Consider the following 17478-nt stretch of genomic DNA (forward strand, 5'->3'; position numbering starts at 1 on the left):
AATTGTTCTTTTCTTTCAGGTGACCGAGGCCCAAAGGGAGAGAAAGGGGAGAAAGGAGACAGAAGTGGAGAAACAGGTAAAAGGGAAGCTGGATTGTCCTCAGTGGAACGTTGGGTCATCTTCTCATTAGGGCAATAGCAGCTCATCCTAACGAGCCACGGGGGGGGGGGGGGGGCGGCAAATGAAGCACAGCGGCCTCTAGTTTCCGGCAGCTTCGTTTGCTCCCCCCTCTCTCATTCCATACTGCCCTGGCGCTGATGAGAGCTGTGCTGCTTGCAGACTGGCCGTTGGTCAGGTACAGTTGTGCAGGCTGAAGAATGGCCAGCATGGCTCTCATTAACGCTGGGGTGGGGCTGAATGAGGGAGAGACTCACAAACAGAGTTGCCGGGAACCAGGGGCAGCTGTGCCTCCTTTGCTGCCCCACCCCAGCTCATTAGGATGAGCCGCTACAGCATCCGAGTCGTCCCCTTTCTTCTGTAGCCCTCCAGCACAAGCAGACATCCAACAGCTGAGCCTTGCCTATGCATGCATTAGCATGCTAGGCCATGCTGCACCTGTCAAATTGTTGCATAGGCTGGCACAAGTCAAAGCACATGAACTCTATTATCTGGTGCACTCTTCATCAGAAGAGCAACAAAAGACAGGAGAAACCAAACCTGTGGTTCAGGTCTGGCGTGATAACTATCACAGTGCTCTGGAAATGGGTCAAACAATGGAACCAGGTTGTTGGCCAAAGGCATGAGCTCCTGAAGAATAATCACATCACATGTGCTGTGAAACCCAGTGGAGGCAGGGCGGTGAGGGGAGAGGTGACTACTGTCCTCTCCTCCTTCCCTAAGTAATGGCCATTCGTTTGTGGCTCCACCTCATAAACTGGGGTGTAGACAGAGAGAAGGTGTGAGGAGCAACTCCTCACTTCAGGTGGTGGTTGTTGTTTTTGCAGGGGGAGGAACCAGGTGGAGCTATAATTGAGTGGGCGGGTTCATTTCCCAGCCAGCTTCAATGCCGACTGGCTAATTTCTTGGTTCTCTCCCTTGAGAGAGGGAAAACACCCGGCCAGCATTGATTCGAAGCTGCCTGGGGAATGAGCTTTGGAGGGCCATGCTGCCCTCCTGGGAGAGACATCAGCTACGTGCCTGGGGAAGAAAGACACTCGGGGGGAATATAGGCTATTAGGTTTGGCGGGGAAGTTCAGTAAAATGAGCTGGGGGGACTCCTCAAATGCTTAGCAGGCATCTGCACCTCCAGATAAATACTACTAACCCCATGCCACAGGGTGGACACTACTACGGATATTTATATACCGCTCTCAATCCCAGTTCTCAAAGTGGTTTACATAGAAAAATAATAAATAAATAAGATGGCTCCCTGTCCTCAAAGGGCTCACAGTCTAAAAAGAAACACAAGGTAGGTACCAGCAGCAGGCACTGGAGGTCCTGTGCTGGGGGTGGAGAGGGCCAGTTACTCTCCCCCTGCTAAATAAAGAGAATCACCAGAATCAATATAGAGTTTGTGAGCAAGCAAGACCCAGGATTTTGACACTGCCACATGGGATCTGTAGTGCTGTTGAACCAGTACAGAAGTATGTGGTCCCCTCCCAGGAGGGCCTGATCTGGCCTCTCCAAAGACGCCTGGTCTGGGAGTCCGCCCAGGCACTCCGAGTCCCTTTCCCTGCTCTGACAAGGGGACGTGGCAGGAACCACCTCCAAGCTGGCGGTGGCTGCTTGTGCTTTCTGAGATGTCGGGGTCGGCAATTTGGCTCTGGGTCCTCCAGAATGGGACCCCTAGTTTCTGCTGGGGGCATCTCCAGGGATGCTCCCACGAGGGCAGTTCCTGTGGCCATTGCAGTAGAGGCAAAGGGGCCACTCTGGAGTCGGGGGCCCTGGCAGCTGGGCCCGGGCTGCGTTTCCCAAGCACCCCAGCAGTCAGGAGGTCCATCCAAGTCCCAGCAGCATGCCCTGGGATGCCAGTGTCCTGTTGCGGAGGTGCCCCCGGCTGCCAGCACAGCACCTGCCGCGCATCCTTTCTGCCATGCTCCGTTCCCTTCCAGCGGAGCAGAGCAAGGCACCGGAGGTGGCAGAGCTCCAAACAATGAAATCCTGGCATGCCATGCAGGGGTATCCGGATGAATTCTGGAGTGGATCCAGGTCCTCGGACTGGATGAATGGAACAAGCAATGAGTTTTTTTGCTTCTTCAGGATGCAAAGCAGAAAACCTTTCTGTTCAAGGGCATAAATTTTCCCCTTCCCCACTGGACACATGGTCCCAATTACCCGAGCTGATGATATCTTTGTGCAGCTGCAGAGGCTCGAGGGCTTGTTTTGCTAAGCAATCATGTTTATTTCTTTTTCTTATATTTTCCCCTCTTGGTATTGGATGGGAGAGGGTAAGAGGCTGAGAGGAACAGAGGCCATGGAGATCTGTGGGCTCTTAGGCAAAGCAAGGAAGAATCAGGCACTCCCTCGTGCTACAGAGTCCTTTCGGGGGGACCGTCCAGCTAGGAATATGACCAGCTTTTCTGCCTGAGTCTCAAAGAAGGCTGCAGTGACTCACGTCACACATGTGGTGTGTCAGTGGCCCCATTCACACGTCACGGGAAACCTGAGTTGAAGGGGCCTGGGGTTGAATTTTTAGTATGTCCGAATGCATGCAACCACTGTTCAGGCAACAAAGCGACCCAAGGTTTTCCAAACTCCAGTTTGAACCTTTGGTTGGTAGTGGGGTTCGCCGCTCCTTCTTGAGGTTTGACAGTGCCGGTGTTACGTCCGAATGCTGCACTCCAGTCCCACAGTGCACCAACAGGAGTTGAGGGAGGAAGCTCCTCCCTTGCTCTGGCTGTGATTGGCTGCTGGAGCTGTCCTTCAGTCCAGAAAGAAACCCACACAGTCAGCTCCCACTCCTCTCTGCAGTCTCCCTGACTGCAGTATGGGTCTTGCTGCTTATGTCCAAATGCAGACAGGTAACCACACAGGGGGTAGGGCGGAACCGTGGGCCCATTGGATCCATGGTTCCATGTTGTGTGCAAATGTGGCCAGTATGGTTACCCTGCTTTCTTCTGTCTCTGCAGTTGTGGTGGAAGTGGAGTTTTGAGCCAAGGGGTTATTCTTGTGCAGTGCAGAAACAAAAAAACCCAACAAACCCTCTTGTGGTGAACGCTAAGTTTTTCTGGAATTGTGCCTATGGCATTTCAGAAGCCTGTAGGTTGTTTAGTGTAGGGGAGGATTTGAGTCCACCCCTTATTTCACAGAGAAACCCAGTTTGATGAGCTCAGGGAGGAGATCTGGAGACAATTGCCTAAGGACTAAAGCAAGTAAAGGTTTATTTGAAGAAGTTACAAACTTAAATAGAAAAGCCAGTACCCTGAACTAGCTACCTCATGGTGGAACCTCATGGTGGAGGGAAGGGAAGGGAAGGGAAGGGAAAGGAAAGGAAAGGAAAGGAAAGGAAAGGAGTGGAGTGGAGTGCCCTAAGAGTATCAGAGGCCATTCACACAGCCCCATCAGCTGGGCCTGGGGAGGGCTGGGGGAAGGCAGAAGCCCACCAGCCTTTCCCCCACATAATCTGAGCCTGAGGAAGGCTTTTCCTCTCTCTTGCATGCCCAGATGAGCAGCATGGCAGTGAGTGGGAGGCAGGGGAAAGGCAGCCTGGACACCAGGTGTCCCATAATGCATCATATGGAGAGCAGAGGGCACTGGGATATCTTCCAGCTGCTGGGACGCGCCTTCCTCTGGCCTCTATGGTAAGTATGGCTGCTGGCAACCCAAAAGGAACTGCCAGCAGCCCGCTCCCCCAGATGACCAGGTGAGCGTGTGTGCCTCCTACCTCACTTTTAGCCCGTGTTTCAAACCCGAGCTACCTGGGGCTGGAGTGCCAGGATGGGGACCTGGGCTGGCACTGCCCTACCTGGGTAGGGCTGGTGGTGAGAACGACCTCTCAGCCTACCAGTCACACAAGGCTTAGAGCAGAGAATGAAGCGTAGAGAGAGAACAAGGGGGCAGCCCTCTACTCCCTACCTCTTACTCCTTATGTCCCAAGTGGTCAGTAGGAGTTATTGGAGTTGAGAGTCAATGCCAGGGAGTCACGTCTCCAGCAATAAGAAAGAGAAAATATAGCTGGACGCGCTTTCCTTTCAGTCTCAAAAAAAAAAAAAGAGCGGCCAACATGGTGCGCAACCTTGGGTCGGCAATTCCAGTGTGCGCCGAGGGTGCTGCACTCATAAAAGGCAGCGCAGTGGTCTTGGGCAACTCCTGGACCTCAGTGCAGTTGTGGCCCGCTGCTTCTGTTGAAAACAAAAATTCTGGATTCGGGGGATACTTGGGGGTGAAAGTGGGCTGCACCCCCCATCGTTTGGGCTTGACCACTTGCCAGCCATTAGCTTTGACTTTGAATACAAGTACAACTGCTCAGTATTGTGCTGTTTCCCATGGATTTACAGTGGCCCACCTGTCCTTAGATACCCTCCCCACTGCATTTCCGACTCCAGGCTTGATTTTAAGATGTTTCTGTCGATCTGGATTTGGGTGGTTGAGGGCTAAGTGAGAAGATTTGGGAGCAGCAGTGACTTGTCCTAACTACGCAGGCGGGTGTGTGTGTGTGTGTGTGTGTGTGATGTGTGTGTGTGTGTGTGTGTGTGTGTGCGCCAAAGGAGGCACGGCTCCTTCTGCTTCCTAGGACTCCATTTGCTCATCTCTCTCTCTCCCTACCCTGCTCCACCCTAGTGTTAATGAGAGCTGTGCTGCCTGCAGGCTGACCATCTGTCAGGTAGAGCTGCACGGTTAACCATCCAGCTCTACCTGATGAACAGCCAGTCTGCAGGCAGCATGGCTCTCATTAATGCTGGGGCGGGGTGTGAGAAAGAGGAGCAAGCAGAGGTCCAGGAAGGAGAGACAGCTGTGTGCCTCCTTTGCCCCCCGAGCTTGTAAGGAATGGATGAGCCGTTCCTGACTGGAGCTGGCTGTTAGTAGCTGATGCATTTTGAAACTCTTTCTATGGAATTAAGCCAAGTTTTAATGCGGTGATTTATTTTTATTCTCGGATTTGGTTGTGGCTTGCTCTGAGCTCCTTGGAGAAAGGGTGGGATATAAAATGAGGCAACTCAGAAAACTATCTAAGAACAGAAACCCCTCTCCTGGTTCTTAGATTCTGAGCAGCTAGTCCAGATTTCCCAGGGGTGCAAGATAGGATGTGCCTGTGTGAGACGTGTGCTGTCCGTTGTGTTGGTGTGCACAACCCCTTGGCCCCTTTAAAATGGGCCACCTGCCCCCTAGAACTAAAATAGCCCCCCCTCCCCCCATTGCTTCAAACAAGTCATTGTATGGCCGACATCTGTCAGGGCACGCCCAGCAGCTGCACATGTTTTGCTTACATAACATGCCTGTTCGTTATTCGGTACACTGAACAGTGTTCTAAAGCGCACACACTTTGCACCACAGCACATCTGCTGAGAGCGGATGCATTGCAGCCAAGCTAAACTTGACACCATTGCGAGGGCTCGTGAGGCTGTGGTTTGGGGCTACGGCCGGAGCATCGCTGCGGAGGACAGTGTGGCGCGTGGTCCGAGTTCGGTCCAAAGGCAAAGCAGAGGGCGAGGGCGAGGAACCCGGGCCTTGGGGCATCTCTGAAGCGTTGGCTGGCGCTCCACGCGGCACCTGGCTAGCCCTGCAGTGGCCGCTCTAGGGAGGGAGGAACGGGAGAGATCATGCAGAGGCCGGTCAGCTGGCAGGATCCTCATGAACGCCCTTCCCTTCTGGAGCAACATGCGGGACACATCAAAATGTGCAACTGGTCCCTCCCCAGTCCCCTGTCCCCAGTTAGCGTCCGTTTATGGGAAGTTTCCATGGTGGGGAGCAGCGGCAGCTGTTAACCGTGCCCAGAGGTGAAGTCGCTGTTCCGGCAGGTGGACTCTCCCGTCTGTCGGGATCCGTCCACACCCGGCCGCTGAAGACTGTGGCGATTAGTCTGGCGTGAAGCCCGGCTTCCCCCCGAGTCAGCGGCGGCTGAGGCGTCGTGTCCTGCTCAGAATGGCCACAGATGGCTTCAAGATGTCTCCCGCCAAGCCCTGGTGTTCTGCAGGAGGCCGGAGCGTCACCGCCCAGAGTGGCAGGCGATGACGGCTTGATGGGCGAGGTCAGGGGGCCGGGCGGGAGCAGCCACTTGGGCAGGGGGGAAGGCCGGCCCTTTCCCCTTTGGTTTTGGGATGACCCAAGTGCTTGAAGGCCCCCTACTTGACTTGGTTTGGGGCTGAAAGTCACTTGGCCGGTTGCCCCACTGTTGGTTGGGAGAGAAGGGTTTCCGTTGTGGAACTTATCCTCATGTGTACACAGTGGCGCTTTTACCCCTGGACTTTGGGGCCAGGGGGGGTAAGAGCGTCCATGGGCACAGCCTCCACACCCTCTGGGGGCCCCCAAACCTGTCCCGGGTGGTGTGGCTGGCCCATACTGTGCCAGGCAGCCGAGTGTGATTATGACTTGTGCCAGGCACTTTGGAGACAGAGGGGGGAGTGACCAAAGAAAAATGTGGGGTGGGGATATGTTAAGTTGCGTCTTGAAATGTTCCTGCTAATGCATATTGGCATAAAGGTACCTGTTTTGTACCCTCGCAGTCTTGTGAGTCCAGTTGCAGCTTGTGCCCTCAAGAACCCATGTGTTAAAATGTGTGTGTGTGTGTTTGTAGGGGCATGATGCTTAACTTGGTCGGGGGGGCTCCAGTGGGGGGGGTGCTCCAAAGGCCTTTCGGACCAGGCTCCAGAATCACCTGGGTGCACCTCTGTGGGTAGACAGAAATGCACGTGCATCGGAACAGGAGTGGTGCTTGCTACTGGGAGCCTCTGTCCACCCCAAGCCTGACTTTTCCACGGAGTGAGCTGATCCTTCTGGAAAACAGAGACGGGCCTCTTTTCTAGCACTCTTGCTCCAGTGCTCGGCACACACCAGCCCCAGCTTGGGAACTTCTGGGCTGCCGGCACCAGGGTTCCCAACCTCGGGCCCCCAGATTGTTGTTGGACTCCAGTGCCCATCACCCCCAGCCACGATAGTCACCATGGCAGGGGATGATGTGAGTTGTAGCCCAGCCTCACCTGGGGGGCCAAGGTTGGGAAGCCCAGCGCTACAGCGCCAGGAACCCGTCTGTGTGTTCCCCAGCGGAGTGTGTCCTCAGATCCTTCCACGCAGAGGCCAGCTCCAGGCCTGTTCTGAACTGCACACAGGCGGAGAGCGGGAGAGCCGTCTTTGGGCCGCCCAGCTCCGTGTGACACTGCAGCAGCAGCAGCCACGTGGCTCTTGGGCTCACTGCTGGGTGGACTGACCCCGTCCGTCCCCCTTGGTGGGTTGTGCGTTGTCCGCCTGACCGGCTCCTCTTCCCTGATGCAAAAGCAAGGAGGGAGAGGTGCCCTCTGAAATGGCCTCCCTTCCGGAGGGTTACCTGGACTCCTTTTTGTGAGGCAGCCTCCAGCCCGGCGCAGGTAGAGGCAGAGACATCGGAGGGAGAAGCTTCTGGGGGAGCACGGAACAGCCCCTTTCACTCCCGCTCTAGCCTCAAGGGCCTTTGCAATGGAGAAGGCCCCATTGGAGCAAGGGTGGGGCCTGCAGAAGCGGGTGGGGAGATGAGCGAACTGAGCCAAGAGGCACCTTTTCAAGTGGCGATTCACTTCTATTGAACAGAGGGAGAGCAACTGGCTCTCTCCAGCCCCAGCACAGCATCCCTCCAGGGGCTGTGGCTGCGGCCAACCTTTTTAGATCGTGAGCCCTTTGGGGACAGGGAGCCATATTTATTCATTCATTCATCCATTCATTCAATATCTTTGTAAGCTGTTTTGGGAACTTTTGTTGAAGAGCGGTATATAAAAATCCATAGTCGTCGTGGTAGTTTGCCCGCCTGCCTGCCCCCCCCCCACCAATGTGGGACAGAGCTCCCCCGCCCATAATTGCACTTTGCCTCTTCCGTGCTTCCCCTCCATTTGTTTTTCTGGTGCTGCCACTGCATGGGACGGATACGCCAAGGGTGGCCAGCCTGAGGCTCTCCAGCTATTGCTGGACTACAACTCCCATCACCCCCAGCTGCAGCGTATTGATGGGGCTTGCAGTCCAGCAGCAGCTGGAAAAGCCTCAGGTGGGTCACTCCGGTTATGTGGGTCACAGCTGGAGCAGACAGGGAAGTTTGGCTTTTCTGGTCAGAGTCGGATCATGGGGCCGTGGAGGTGCAGTTCACAGCCACCAATCCAGGCCGTTCCATACGGGAAGGCAGTTCCCACAGTAGGCCAGGAGGGAATGCCTCTTCCGATCTGGCGTGTGCTTCTTTCAGGCCTCCTCCAAGGAATAATTCCTCCCAAGTGAGTGATATGCTCACCGTTGCACAAATGATGGCAGAACGAAGGGAAAGCAAGTTGGCTCCCTCCCAGGGCATGGACTAAAGGGGGCACACGATGCAGCCGCCTTGCTGAAGTGAAGCAGGTCTTGGTGTGGTCCGTGCCTGGATGGGAAACCCAAGCAGGCCACCGTGGGGAATAGGGCAGCCACGCAGGGGTGAGGCCTTGCGAGCTGAGGTTGGGGCTTTTGCTAGATCTCCAAATGGAATCGCTTCTATTAAACCCATAAATGAAGGGATTGTTCCACAACTCTGTTAGGACAATGCTTGGAAATCTCTCTTGTTCTGTTCTGTTCTGTATTTAAAACATGTCTAGCTGGCCTCTCCAAAGCTCAAGTAGCTTCCCACAAAACCAACCCAAAGTTACCTTGGGCATTATTTGAATAATGGAAAAACAGGGTATCTGTACTTACTATCATAAAGGACATAAACAATGGAACTAACAATCACATTTAAAAATATTAAATGCCCCAGGCCTTCTGCAGAATTGCACATATTATTGGCATTATATTTATGTTTGAGATACATAGATATATAGATAGAGATAAAATCCAGTATGAATTCTCTAGGGCAGGGGTTCCCAACCTTGGGTGCCCGGATGTTGTTGGACTACAACTCCCATTATCCCCAGCCACAAAGTCTTTGGATGATGGGAGTTGCAGTTCAAGAACATCTGGGGACCCAGCATTGGCAATTCCTGGATTACTGCAATGTGCATTGCCCGAAGATGCCCTTGAAAGGCATTTGGAAGCTGCCACTACTACACAATGCTGCAGCCGGAGTGCTGCCAGGGAGTGGCCTTGCGCGTGAGGCTCTGCTCCGTTGGCTGCAGCCCTGCTTCCTGTCGTCCTCTGCCCGGGGCTGGAACACCCCCTACAGGGAGACATTTTTAATTCCTCCTGGGTCTTTGACTTCCCTCTCTTCCTCCCCACCCCCTGCAGCCGCTGTCCAGGAGGAGGGGCTTGTTCGTGTGGTGAATGGCTCTGGCCCCCACGAAGGGCGAGTGGAAGTTTTCCATGACCGATTCTGGGGGACCATTTGTGACGATGGCTGGGACAAGAAAGACGGCGATGTGGTGTGCCGGATGCTGGGCTTCCCGGGTGTGGAAGAAGTGTACAGGATGGCCGTGTTTGGGCAAGGTAAGGAACCAGTGGGGGGCATAGCACTCTTAGACTGATCGCCTTCACCAGGGGTCCCCTGCACGGGTCTCAAAGGAGGAAAGATTCTCCCACAGTGCTTTGCTGGAACAAGGGGTGCATCTCCTGTGAGAAAGAGGAGCAGCTGATAACAGGGCACATCAAATTGCTTGGACTTTCGGTTGCTGGGCAGGAGAAATAGCCCAGCAGTAGCAAAAGAGGACCAGAGCCTGTCTGTGATCAGTTGCTGCCGGTTTCAGTGCGGTACTGTTCCAAACTGAACATGGAACCTGTTAAAGAACATCTGAGGGCCGTTCACACCCACAGCCCTACCTGGGTAGGACAGGACCAGCCCAAGTAGGGCTGCTCCTGTGAAGCCCTGGGGTAGCTTCCGATCCCGCCGCTCCTCCCCTAGGTAGCCTTGGTTTTAAACCCAGCCTTACGGTGGGGTAGGAGGACAAGTGTGTGCCTCTCCCTCATTCGCTGGTTGGGTGGGTCGGACCGCCGGCAGCCAGCTTGGTCGTAGAGCTGGAGGGAAGGAGCAGCCTGGCAGCATGGAGCTTTCCCAATGCTTGCACAGTGCATTGTGGGATGCCAGCTGGCGTGGCTTTCTTGCCTCCCCCCCCCTCCGATCGCCACGTGGCTCATTGCCAGGCCTCCTTCTGCTCCCTGGCCAGCTCCGGTCAAACAGCTAATGCAGGCCTTTGAAGCCCTCCCCAAACCCACAGAAGCTCTCGGGCTAGAATGCCGATGGTAAGAGCAGGCGCACTCTGGAAGTCACAGGTCAAACCTGCTCCCTGCCATGAACTCACCCAGGACTGACGCCAGCCACTCTGCCAGCCCTGGCACTCTCCCTCTGCAAAACGGAAGGTCCTCATCCTGGCAGACACCTTGACTAGCCCTGGGCTTGCACAGTGAACAGAGCTGCATCTAGTGAAAGAAGATTGTGCAGCTCTGCCAAAGGTCCTGAGGGCCTTTGGAACTGTGCCATTGCCTCCTTGCACAAAAGTGTCCTGCAGAACATGAGGCATGCCACGACTGTGCATCCTTTTGCACAAGGGCAAACATCTTTGCACGGGTGAAACACTAGCCTGGAACACAAACTCCAAACTTAGCCCAACTAGCTTGTGCAATACCCTTGCCCAGCGCAGTGTTAGGATACTGGCACTTACAGGAGTACTAAGCTAATTATTATTGTTGCTGTTTTAAACAACTCTGTTAGGCACCCCATAACAAATTATTCCCCGGGTGTCTCATAACAACACAGCAGTAAAAAAAAAAATAAAAAATCCATTAAAATCACATAAAACAAGACAAATACAAAATACAAGACCAAAGCATTTAACAAACTTCTTAAAAGGGCTGAGTGAACAGAAAGGTCTTCACCTGGCACCCAAGAGAACAAAGTGACGGCGCCTGGCGAGCTTCACTGGGGAGGCTGCTCCATAAACGAGATGCCGCCACCACCACCACTGAAAAGGTCCTCTCCCTAGGAGCCACCCACCTCAACCTGTTGGGCAGGGCGCTCCGAGCAGGGCCTCTGGAGAAGATCTTAAGGGCTGAGTTGGTTCATATGTGGCAAGGCACTCTCTCGGGTAACCTGGCCCCAAGCTGCCATACAGGTGGTTGCAAGGATTATAAGGCAGTCATGTATGCGAGGAGATGCACAGTCTCAGGCTGTGGTGCATAAATCGGGCAGGTCAAGGTCCAGTCGGTGCCTGAATATGTATGTATGTATTTGTTTATTTCGGCCCAAGGCCAGCATAGTGCCTGAATATGAAACCGCCCGAGCCTTATGGATGCTTAAACCCCCCAAATAAATTTAGCAGCATATACATGCAATAAATCAGTGTGTTCGGTGCTCCAAAGTGCTTGGGGAAAGCCGAGCATGTGCTGCGCTGTATGCGGAAGGCCTGAGGACCAAACCCCTGGCAGTTCCAGCTTAGCGGATCTGGAAGCAGGCGACGCAGAAGACCACCTCTGCTCAAGAGCCAGCTGGCCAGGGCAGACTGCCCTGGGCACAAGGCACCCATGGTGTTTATTGCCACCCTTCTGAAACTTTAGGTAAAGGTGCATCCAGAACTTTTCGTCCTCAAAGCATTTTCACATTGCTGTATTTTCATCGTGTATAAGAAGAAGGGAACACACCACTGCAAACCCGCGACCATATTCTGAATTTTGAAGTAACAAAGGTCAACATGTGGTATTACCCCCATGTCTGGGCCCGTGCCATTCTCATTTTGAATGCAGATGGGATGTGGCAACCAGCTCTCTACCTGCAATTCAGGGATCCCTAGGGAGAACCAATTCCTTTCCCATGCGCGGGTGAAGGTTTTGACCTGGGCCCCATCCCAAGACTTGGTCTTGGTCCTGAAGTGGAAGAAGGAGCCCCTCCAAGCCAACTGGGAAGGCCCATACACCAAACATGCCCCATGTTTTTGCAGATTTCCCAGCCTAATCGAAATGCAAGGAATGTGTCCGGAGCTTGGGAACCGGGTGGCTTATGAAAAAATCCTTCACATTCCAAGCCTTGGATTGAGGTCTCACTCGGCGTGTTTAGCTTTATGCAGTGGTTTCCCTTGCGGTGCCCCTGCGTCCTCTGAGCTGGGGCCGTGAGCGTTGGTGTGCTTAGGGGCCACCCAGGCACGTGTCTGCTTGGGAGCGAGAGGCAGACGGATGTGCAAGAGAGACAACGGACTGGGGTCGGTTCCAGGCAAGCCCTGCCGAGCCACGGGAGACCCCCAAGTGATGGGGTAGGAGGTGCTCTGGTGGCCTTCGAATTGCAACTGCGCTGGCACCATTCGAGGCCTTTTGCCACCTCGTTTGCTGGGAGGAAAGCGGGAAAGGGTTTAGCAACGCTAGGCTGGGGTGAGAGGCACCACTGAGCAGGGTGTTGCAGGTGCACAAGTTCTCTGTTGACTCCCAAAGGAATGCACCCAAGAGAGGAGAGGAGAGGAGAGGAGCCTGCCGCAGCCCTGCCTCTCTCCCACCCACATGCGTTAGTCACACATGGAAGATCTGGGGCAGGCTTTTGAAAAACCCTTCTCTGGAGACTTGTCAAAGTGGAAGGTGATGCATGCATCTTCTGGAAGGTGTGTCAGCAAAATGTCTTTTGGTGGCCATGGCTGGCTCATTAGGAAGGCTGGGCGTTCGTACTGGTCAGGGTTTCAGGTCCCAAATTGTGGCTCCCCGCCCCCAACCTTGGGGACTCAGTGGGCTACAAACGGAATCCAAAACAAGGAGCAGCGTCCAGCCTCCGTTCCAAGTGGCGTTCTTCGTTCCGACAGCTGTTTCCACGGAAACCTTCCATAACTCCCCCCTCCTGATCTCCATCCGGTTCCCATTAATCCAGCGGGAGGCAGCTGAGCTTTTCCTGGCTGGGCTGGGATTGCCACGACGATCCCCTTCACCAAGGGAGCCTTGAGCAGCATCCCGAGAGCATGGAATCTTCTTTATGGCTGGTGATTCACCCGCTGGAAAGGAGGAGGCGGAGGAGGAGGAGGAGGAGAAGGCCTGAGTCATGGCTTCCAGGGGGAGGGTTCCAGGGACTGGCACTGGGGAGGGGGAAACCGTGTCCTGCTTGGAAACAGAACAGTCCTGGCCTGGGAGTCCTCGAGGGACGGCTCGTGTACAAGTCCCAAGGATGCCGTGCCGGAACCTCCGTTCTTGGCCTCTGAACTGGAACTCCTGCCGATGCCTCAGCCTAGTGCTCCGCCGGCCAGCCCCATGTGCTCAGGAGCCAAAGCTGTTTGGACAAGAGGGATTGGCTGGAATCCCATCTGGCGAAGCAGCAGGGGCTGAAGCCTTGGCAGGACCCTAACCTGTAGAACTAGCCTCTGTTTGTTTTGCTGAAGCTTGCTCTCCTCTGGAATTCATCCAACTCCTGCACCAAGCAGGGATCCGTTCTGCAGCCATTGGCAGGCTGGCCATTTGTCAGGTAGAGTTGTGCAGTTAACTGTGTGCAGCTCTGCCTGCTGGATGGCCAACCTACAGGCCGTGTGACCCGTGGCAGAGGGTCACACAGGAAGAGTGGGGGGGAGAGGAGCCACTCGAGCTGCTGCCAGGAAGCAGAGGCAGCTGCCCCTCCTTTGGCGCCCCCCCCCCCCGCACCGGCTCGTCAGGACAAGCCACTGCTGAGGGACAGCCCTTCAGATATCTGAAGACGTCGCATCGCCCAGCAGAGATAAGCAGAACTGGCAGGAGAAGAACCCACGTCCAAATCAGAGGCAAGGCTGTTAAGCCCAGGTGTCTCCCCAGACACAGCAGGAGAAGCACATTTCGCCATGTTGGGGTTACATAAGAACCTAAGAACAGCCCTGCTGGATCAGGCCCAAGGCAGCCCATCTAGTCCAGCATCCTGTTTCGCACAGTAGCCCACCAGATGCCTCTGGGGAGCCCACAGGCAGAAGTTGAAAGGGCGTGCCCTCTCTCCTGCCATTACTCCCCTGCAACTGCTACTCAGAGGCACACCCTTGAGGCTGGAGGTGGCCCACAGCCCTCCGACTAGTAGCCATTGATAGACCTCTCCTCCATGAAGTCATCCAAACCCCTCTTAAAGCCATCCAGGTTGTTGGCTGTCACCACATCCTGTGGCAGAGAGTTCCACAAGTGGATCACACGTTGTGTGAAAAAGTACTTCCGTTTGTTGGTCCTAGACCTCCTGGCAGTCAATTTCATGGAGTGACCCCTGGTTCTAGTGTTGTGTGAGAGGGAAAAGAGAAAAAAGTCTCTCTCCACTTTCTCCACACCATGCATGGGGTTGATTTGTTTTTTCTGCAAACACGGGGGGCGGGGGGGCTGGCCGAACATGCACCTCCAGACAACTTGAGAGTCCAGGCTACGTGCACTTGCAAGCAGAGGAGGCATGGGGGTGACCATCTGTATTCTCCACTGCTTGGCTGAGAGAAGGATTGGGATGTTGGTTCTTCCCCCCACTAACCCACACTTCTGACGGCTGTGCGTTGGGTGCAGGCTTATGTCAGGATATATGGTTTTTTGTTTCTTATATTTGTGCACCGCCCCAGACTTCTGTCCCTGGGCAGTTTGCAGCAAGATAAAACAAATTAAAACCTTAAAACCAGCCACAAGTCGAGTTAAAAAGCATGGGTGAATAAATGTATCTTTAGAGACTTTTTAAAAAGTTGTCAGAGATGGGGAGGCTCATTTCAAAAGTGAGCACATTCCGGAGTCTCGGGGCAGCAACAGAGAAGGCCTGTCCCTGTGTAGGCATCACACAAGCTGCAGACAAACCTCCTCGGATGATCTCAATGGGTGGTGGGCTCATGGCAAAGATGACGTTCTCTTAAATGCCCAGGGCCTAAGCTAGATAGGGCTTTCTAGGTTTTGAGCAGCATACCATAGCAGTCTTCAGATAAGCATGTTCTCGGTTGCTCCTGAGGGCTGGACTAGAACCAAGGGGTTGAAATTACAAGGAAGCAGATTTAGGCTAGGCTTTAGGAGGCATTTCCTGTCTGTACGAGCTGTTTGACAGTGGAACAGTCCGTCTTGTGTGGTGGCGAGCTTTCCTTCGCTAGAGGTTTTCAAGCAGAAGTTGGATGTCTGTCTTTTAGGGAGGAGGGTTGTGGCAGGTTCCTGCCCAGAGCAAGGGCGTGGACTCAAAGACCGCTAAGGTGCCTCCCAGCCCTGAAATGCTATTATGACCCTTGTCTATGCACAGTAACACCTGCAAGGTAAGTCAGGCAGAGAGAACGCCACTGGCACAAGGTCACACCTGGTTAGCTTCATGGCTGAGAAGTGGATTTGGGCTTGGGTACTTCTCCCATCAGGCACTCAGCAGGACATGCTCAGAGTGTGTGAGGTTAATGAACATGAGCCACAAAAAGTGAGTGTCACAGAAGAAGGTATTCAGTCAGCACTGACGGAAGGATGGAGGTGCGGCTACTAAAGAGGTGTAAATCAGTCTTGCTTGTGCTGTGCAGGATCAGCAGCCCTGGGCCAAGTTACTGTGAGTACAGTCAGGACTGAAAAGCAAGGTTGCTTCTACAACCCGAGTGAGAACTTCCAGAAGAAGTCTGAGGGCTGCCTACAATTCAACGGGATTCCCACCCCCAATATTCTGCTCCCCTCCCTAGAGAAATTTTGGAGAATAATATTGTGGGGGGAGGGGCAGGGCTACTCTGCCCGGCTACGGAAAGCAGCACCTCTGTGGTGCGAACAGGCCCCAGGGTGGAAGCAGCCCTCCTTCCTGAAGCATCCCCTCCCAGGGTTCTGTTCCCGCCATGTACTGAGTCTCCTCAACTCCAGCTGTTCAAACAAAACATGCTGGAAAAGATGCTCAGGATTGGGCCTTGGTGAGTCTCCAAGGAATGGGGTTGCACAGCCCCCGGGCAGCCTCTGAACATCCCTTTCGGTGCATGCCACCACTGCCCACTTTTGGCACACAGAGAGTGTTCTCATCAGGACGGTGATAAGGCCCAGGCAAGGCATTACGGTGGGCTTGTTGGGGTCCGGACTGTGCAGCTCATGGTGCTCTCCGATTCTTCTCCCAGGGAAAGGGCGTATCTGGATGGACGATGTGGCCTGCAAGGGGACGGAAGACAGCCTCTTCCAGTGCAGCTTCTCCAGCTGGGGGAAAACCAACTGTGGGCATGCCGAGGATGCAGGAGTGAAGTGCTTGAGGCTGTGATGAGGACCCGCCTGCCAACCAAAGAGTGCCCACCAGATCCCTTGGGGAGGGAATGATCACAGCTCCAGCTCTTTCTTTCTGGGCTCGGTGCTGGCCTCGAGGAGTGGCCACACGTTGGCCTTGATGTCTCTCAGGGCGTGGCTTGCTGTAGAGTCTACTGTAATGCAATCTTGCCAGGATGCGGTTCCATCCCCTCCCCAATTGTATTGCTCCTCTTCCTCGTGTGTAGACCAAAGTTACGGGGCACACAGCCATTAAAGCCTTCTGTTCCCAGGCAGCAGAACTGCTATCATAGCCACAGACTCTGACTTGCCAGCAATGCTGATGCCGTTACCGCCGGCCTGTACGATGCGGTGACCGAAGCAGCACTCCAGCTCCGAGGCATCAAGATGCGCTCGGTGGAGAGTGGCTGAGTGGCCAAGGACCTACTCTGTTTGCTTAGCGGGCTGCTGACTGTTGCTTTCTTAATAATAAAATAAAAGACATTTGTGTTACTCTGTCAATCACCGCCTCATGTGACTAAAGGGCTTTGATCGGTTTGCATCTCTCGTCATCCATCATCTCTCATTATGTTGGATGGAATGGGGCACTTGGAGGAAAGAGGTGGGATTCTGAATATGACCAAGTAGAACTGTTAAGAGGAACATGAACCCAGAGATAACCCAGTTGTGATCGAAGGGGTTCTCAAGTTTGGGTCCCCAGATGTTGCTGGACTACAGCTCCCATCATGCCCAGCCCCCATCACCATTGGGGCTTGGAATGATGGGAGCTGTAGTCCAGCAACATCCAGGAACCCAAGCTTGAGAACTCCTTCCTTACCATGCACATGGAGAAGCAACCCAGGACTCTGAGACGGGCAGTTAGACCCCAGACAAGGTGCAGCAGAGCTTGGATTCAAGCACACCCACCACTGCTGTGTGCCCAAAATATAACACCTGCCATGGCTTGAATGCACCATTCAGCTACTACAGAAAAGGTGTGGACTGACCATCTGAGTAGGGCATTATCCCAGATCACATAGGGGACATTTAGCATACAGCAGGAGATGCATATGGGCCCAAGAGAGAAGGCCAGTGCCCCGGAGGAGTCAGCCCCCAGAAATCTGTCTTTTCTGCAGCTCTCACAATTGGATTCAGATGCTGAGTAGGGATGGGACAGCTCCCCTTTGGCAGCAAGACTCTGCCCTTGGCCTTGAGTGGGGTGCTCCTTTCCAACCTATTGAACTCCAAAGAGGTCCCAAGTTCAAGACCAGAGAAGAGCTGGTCTGGTGGTAGCAAGCATGACTTGTCTCCTTAGCTAAGCAGGGTCTGCCCTGGTTGCATTTGAATGGGAGA

At 54.2% G+C, this 17478-nt stretch overlaps 1 protein-coding gene across 6 annotated transcripts in view; it reads left to right on the forward strand.

Moving 5' to 3' along the window:
- Positions 1–16647, forward strand: part of SCARA5 (scavenger receptor class A member 5) — a 107208-nt gene extending 90561 nt beyond the window's left edge. For all 6 annotated transcript variants that reach the window (XM_053249744.1, XM_053249785.1, XM_053249751.1 and 3 more), the window contains 3 exons: positions 20–76; positions 9304–9501; positions 16008–16647. In XM_053249744.1, coding sequence (XP_053105719.1) covers positions 20–76; positions 9304–9501; positions 16008–16144 — 392 coding nt within the window. In that variant the 3' untranslated portion in view covers positions 16145–16647. The remainder of the gene's footprint in view (positions 1–19; positions 77–9303; positions 9502–16007) is intronic.
- The last annotated feature ends 831 nt before the right edge of the window (positions 16648–17478 follow it).

This window comes from Hemicordylus capensis, chromosome 1, assembly GCF_027244095.1.
Source record: "Hemicordylus capensis ecotype Gifberg chromosome 1, rHemCap1.1.pri, whole genome shotgun sequence".
NCBI lineage: Eukaryota > Metazoa > Chordata > Lepidosauria > Squamata > Cordylidae > Hemicordylus > Hemicordylus capensis.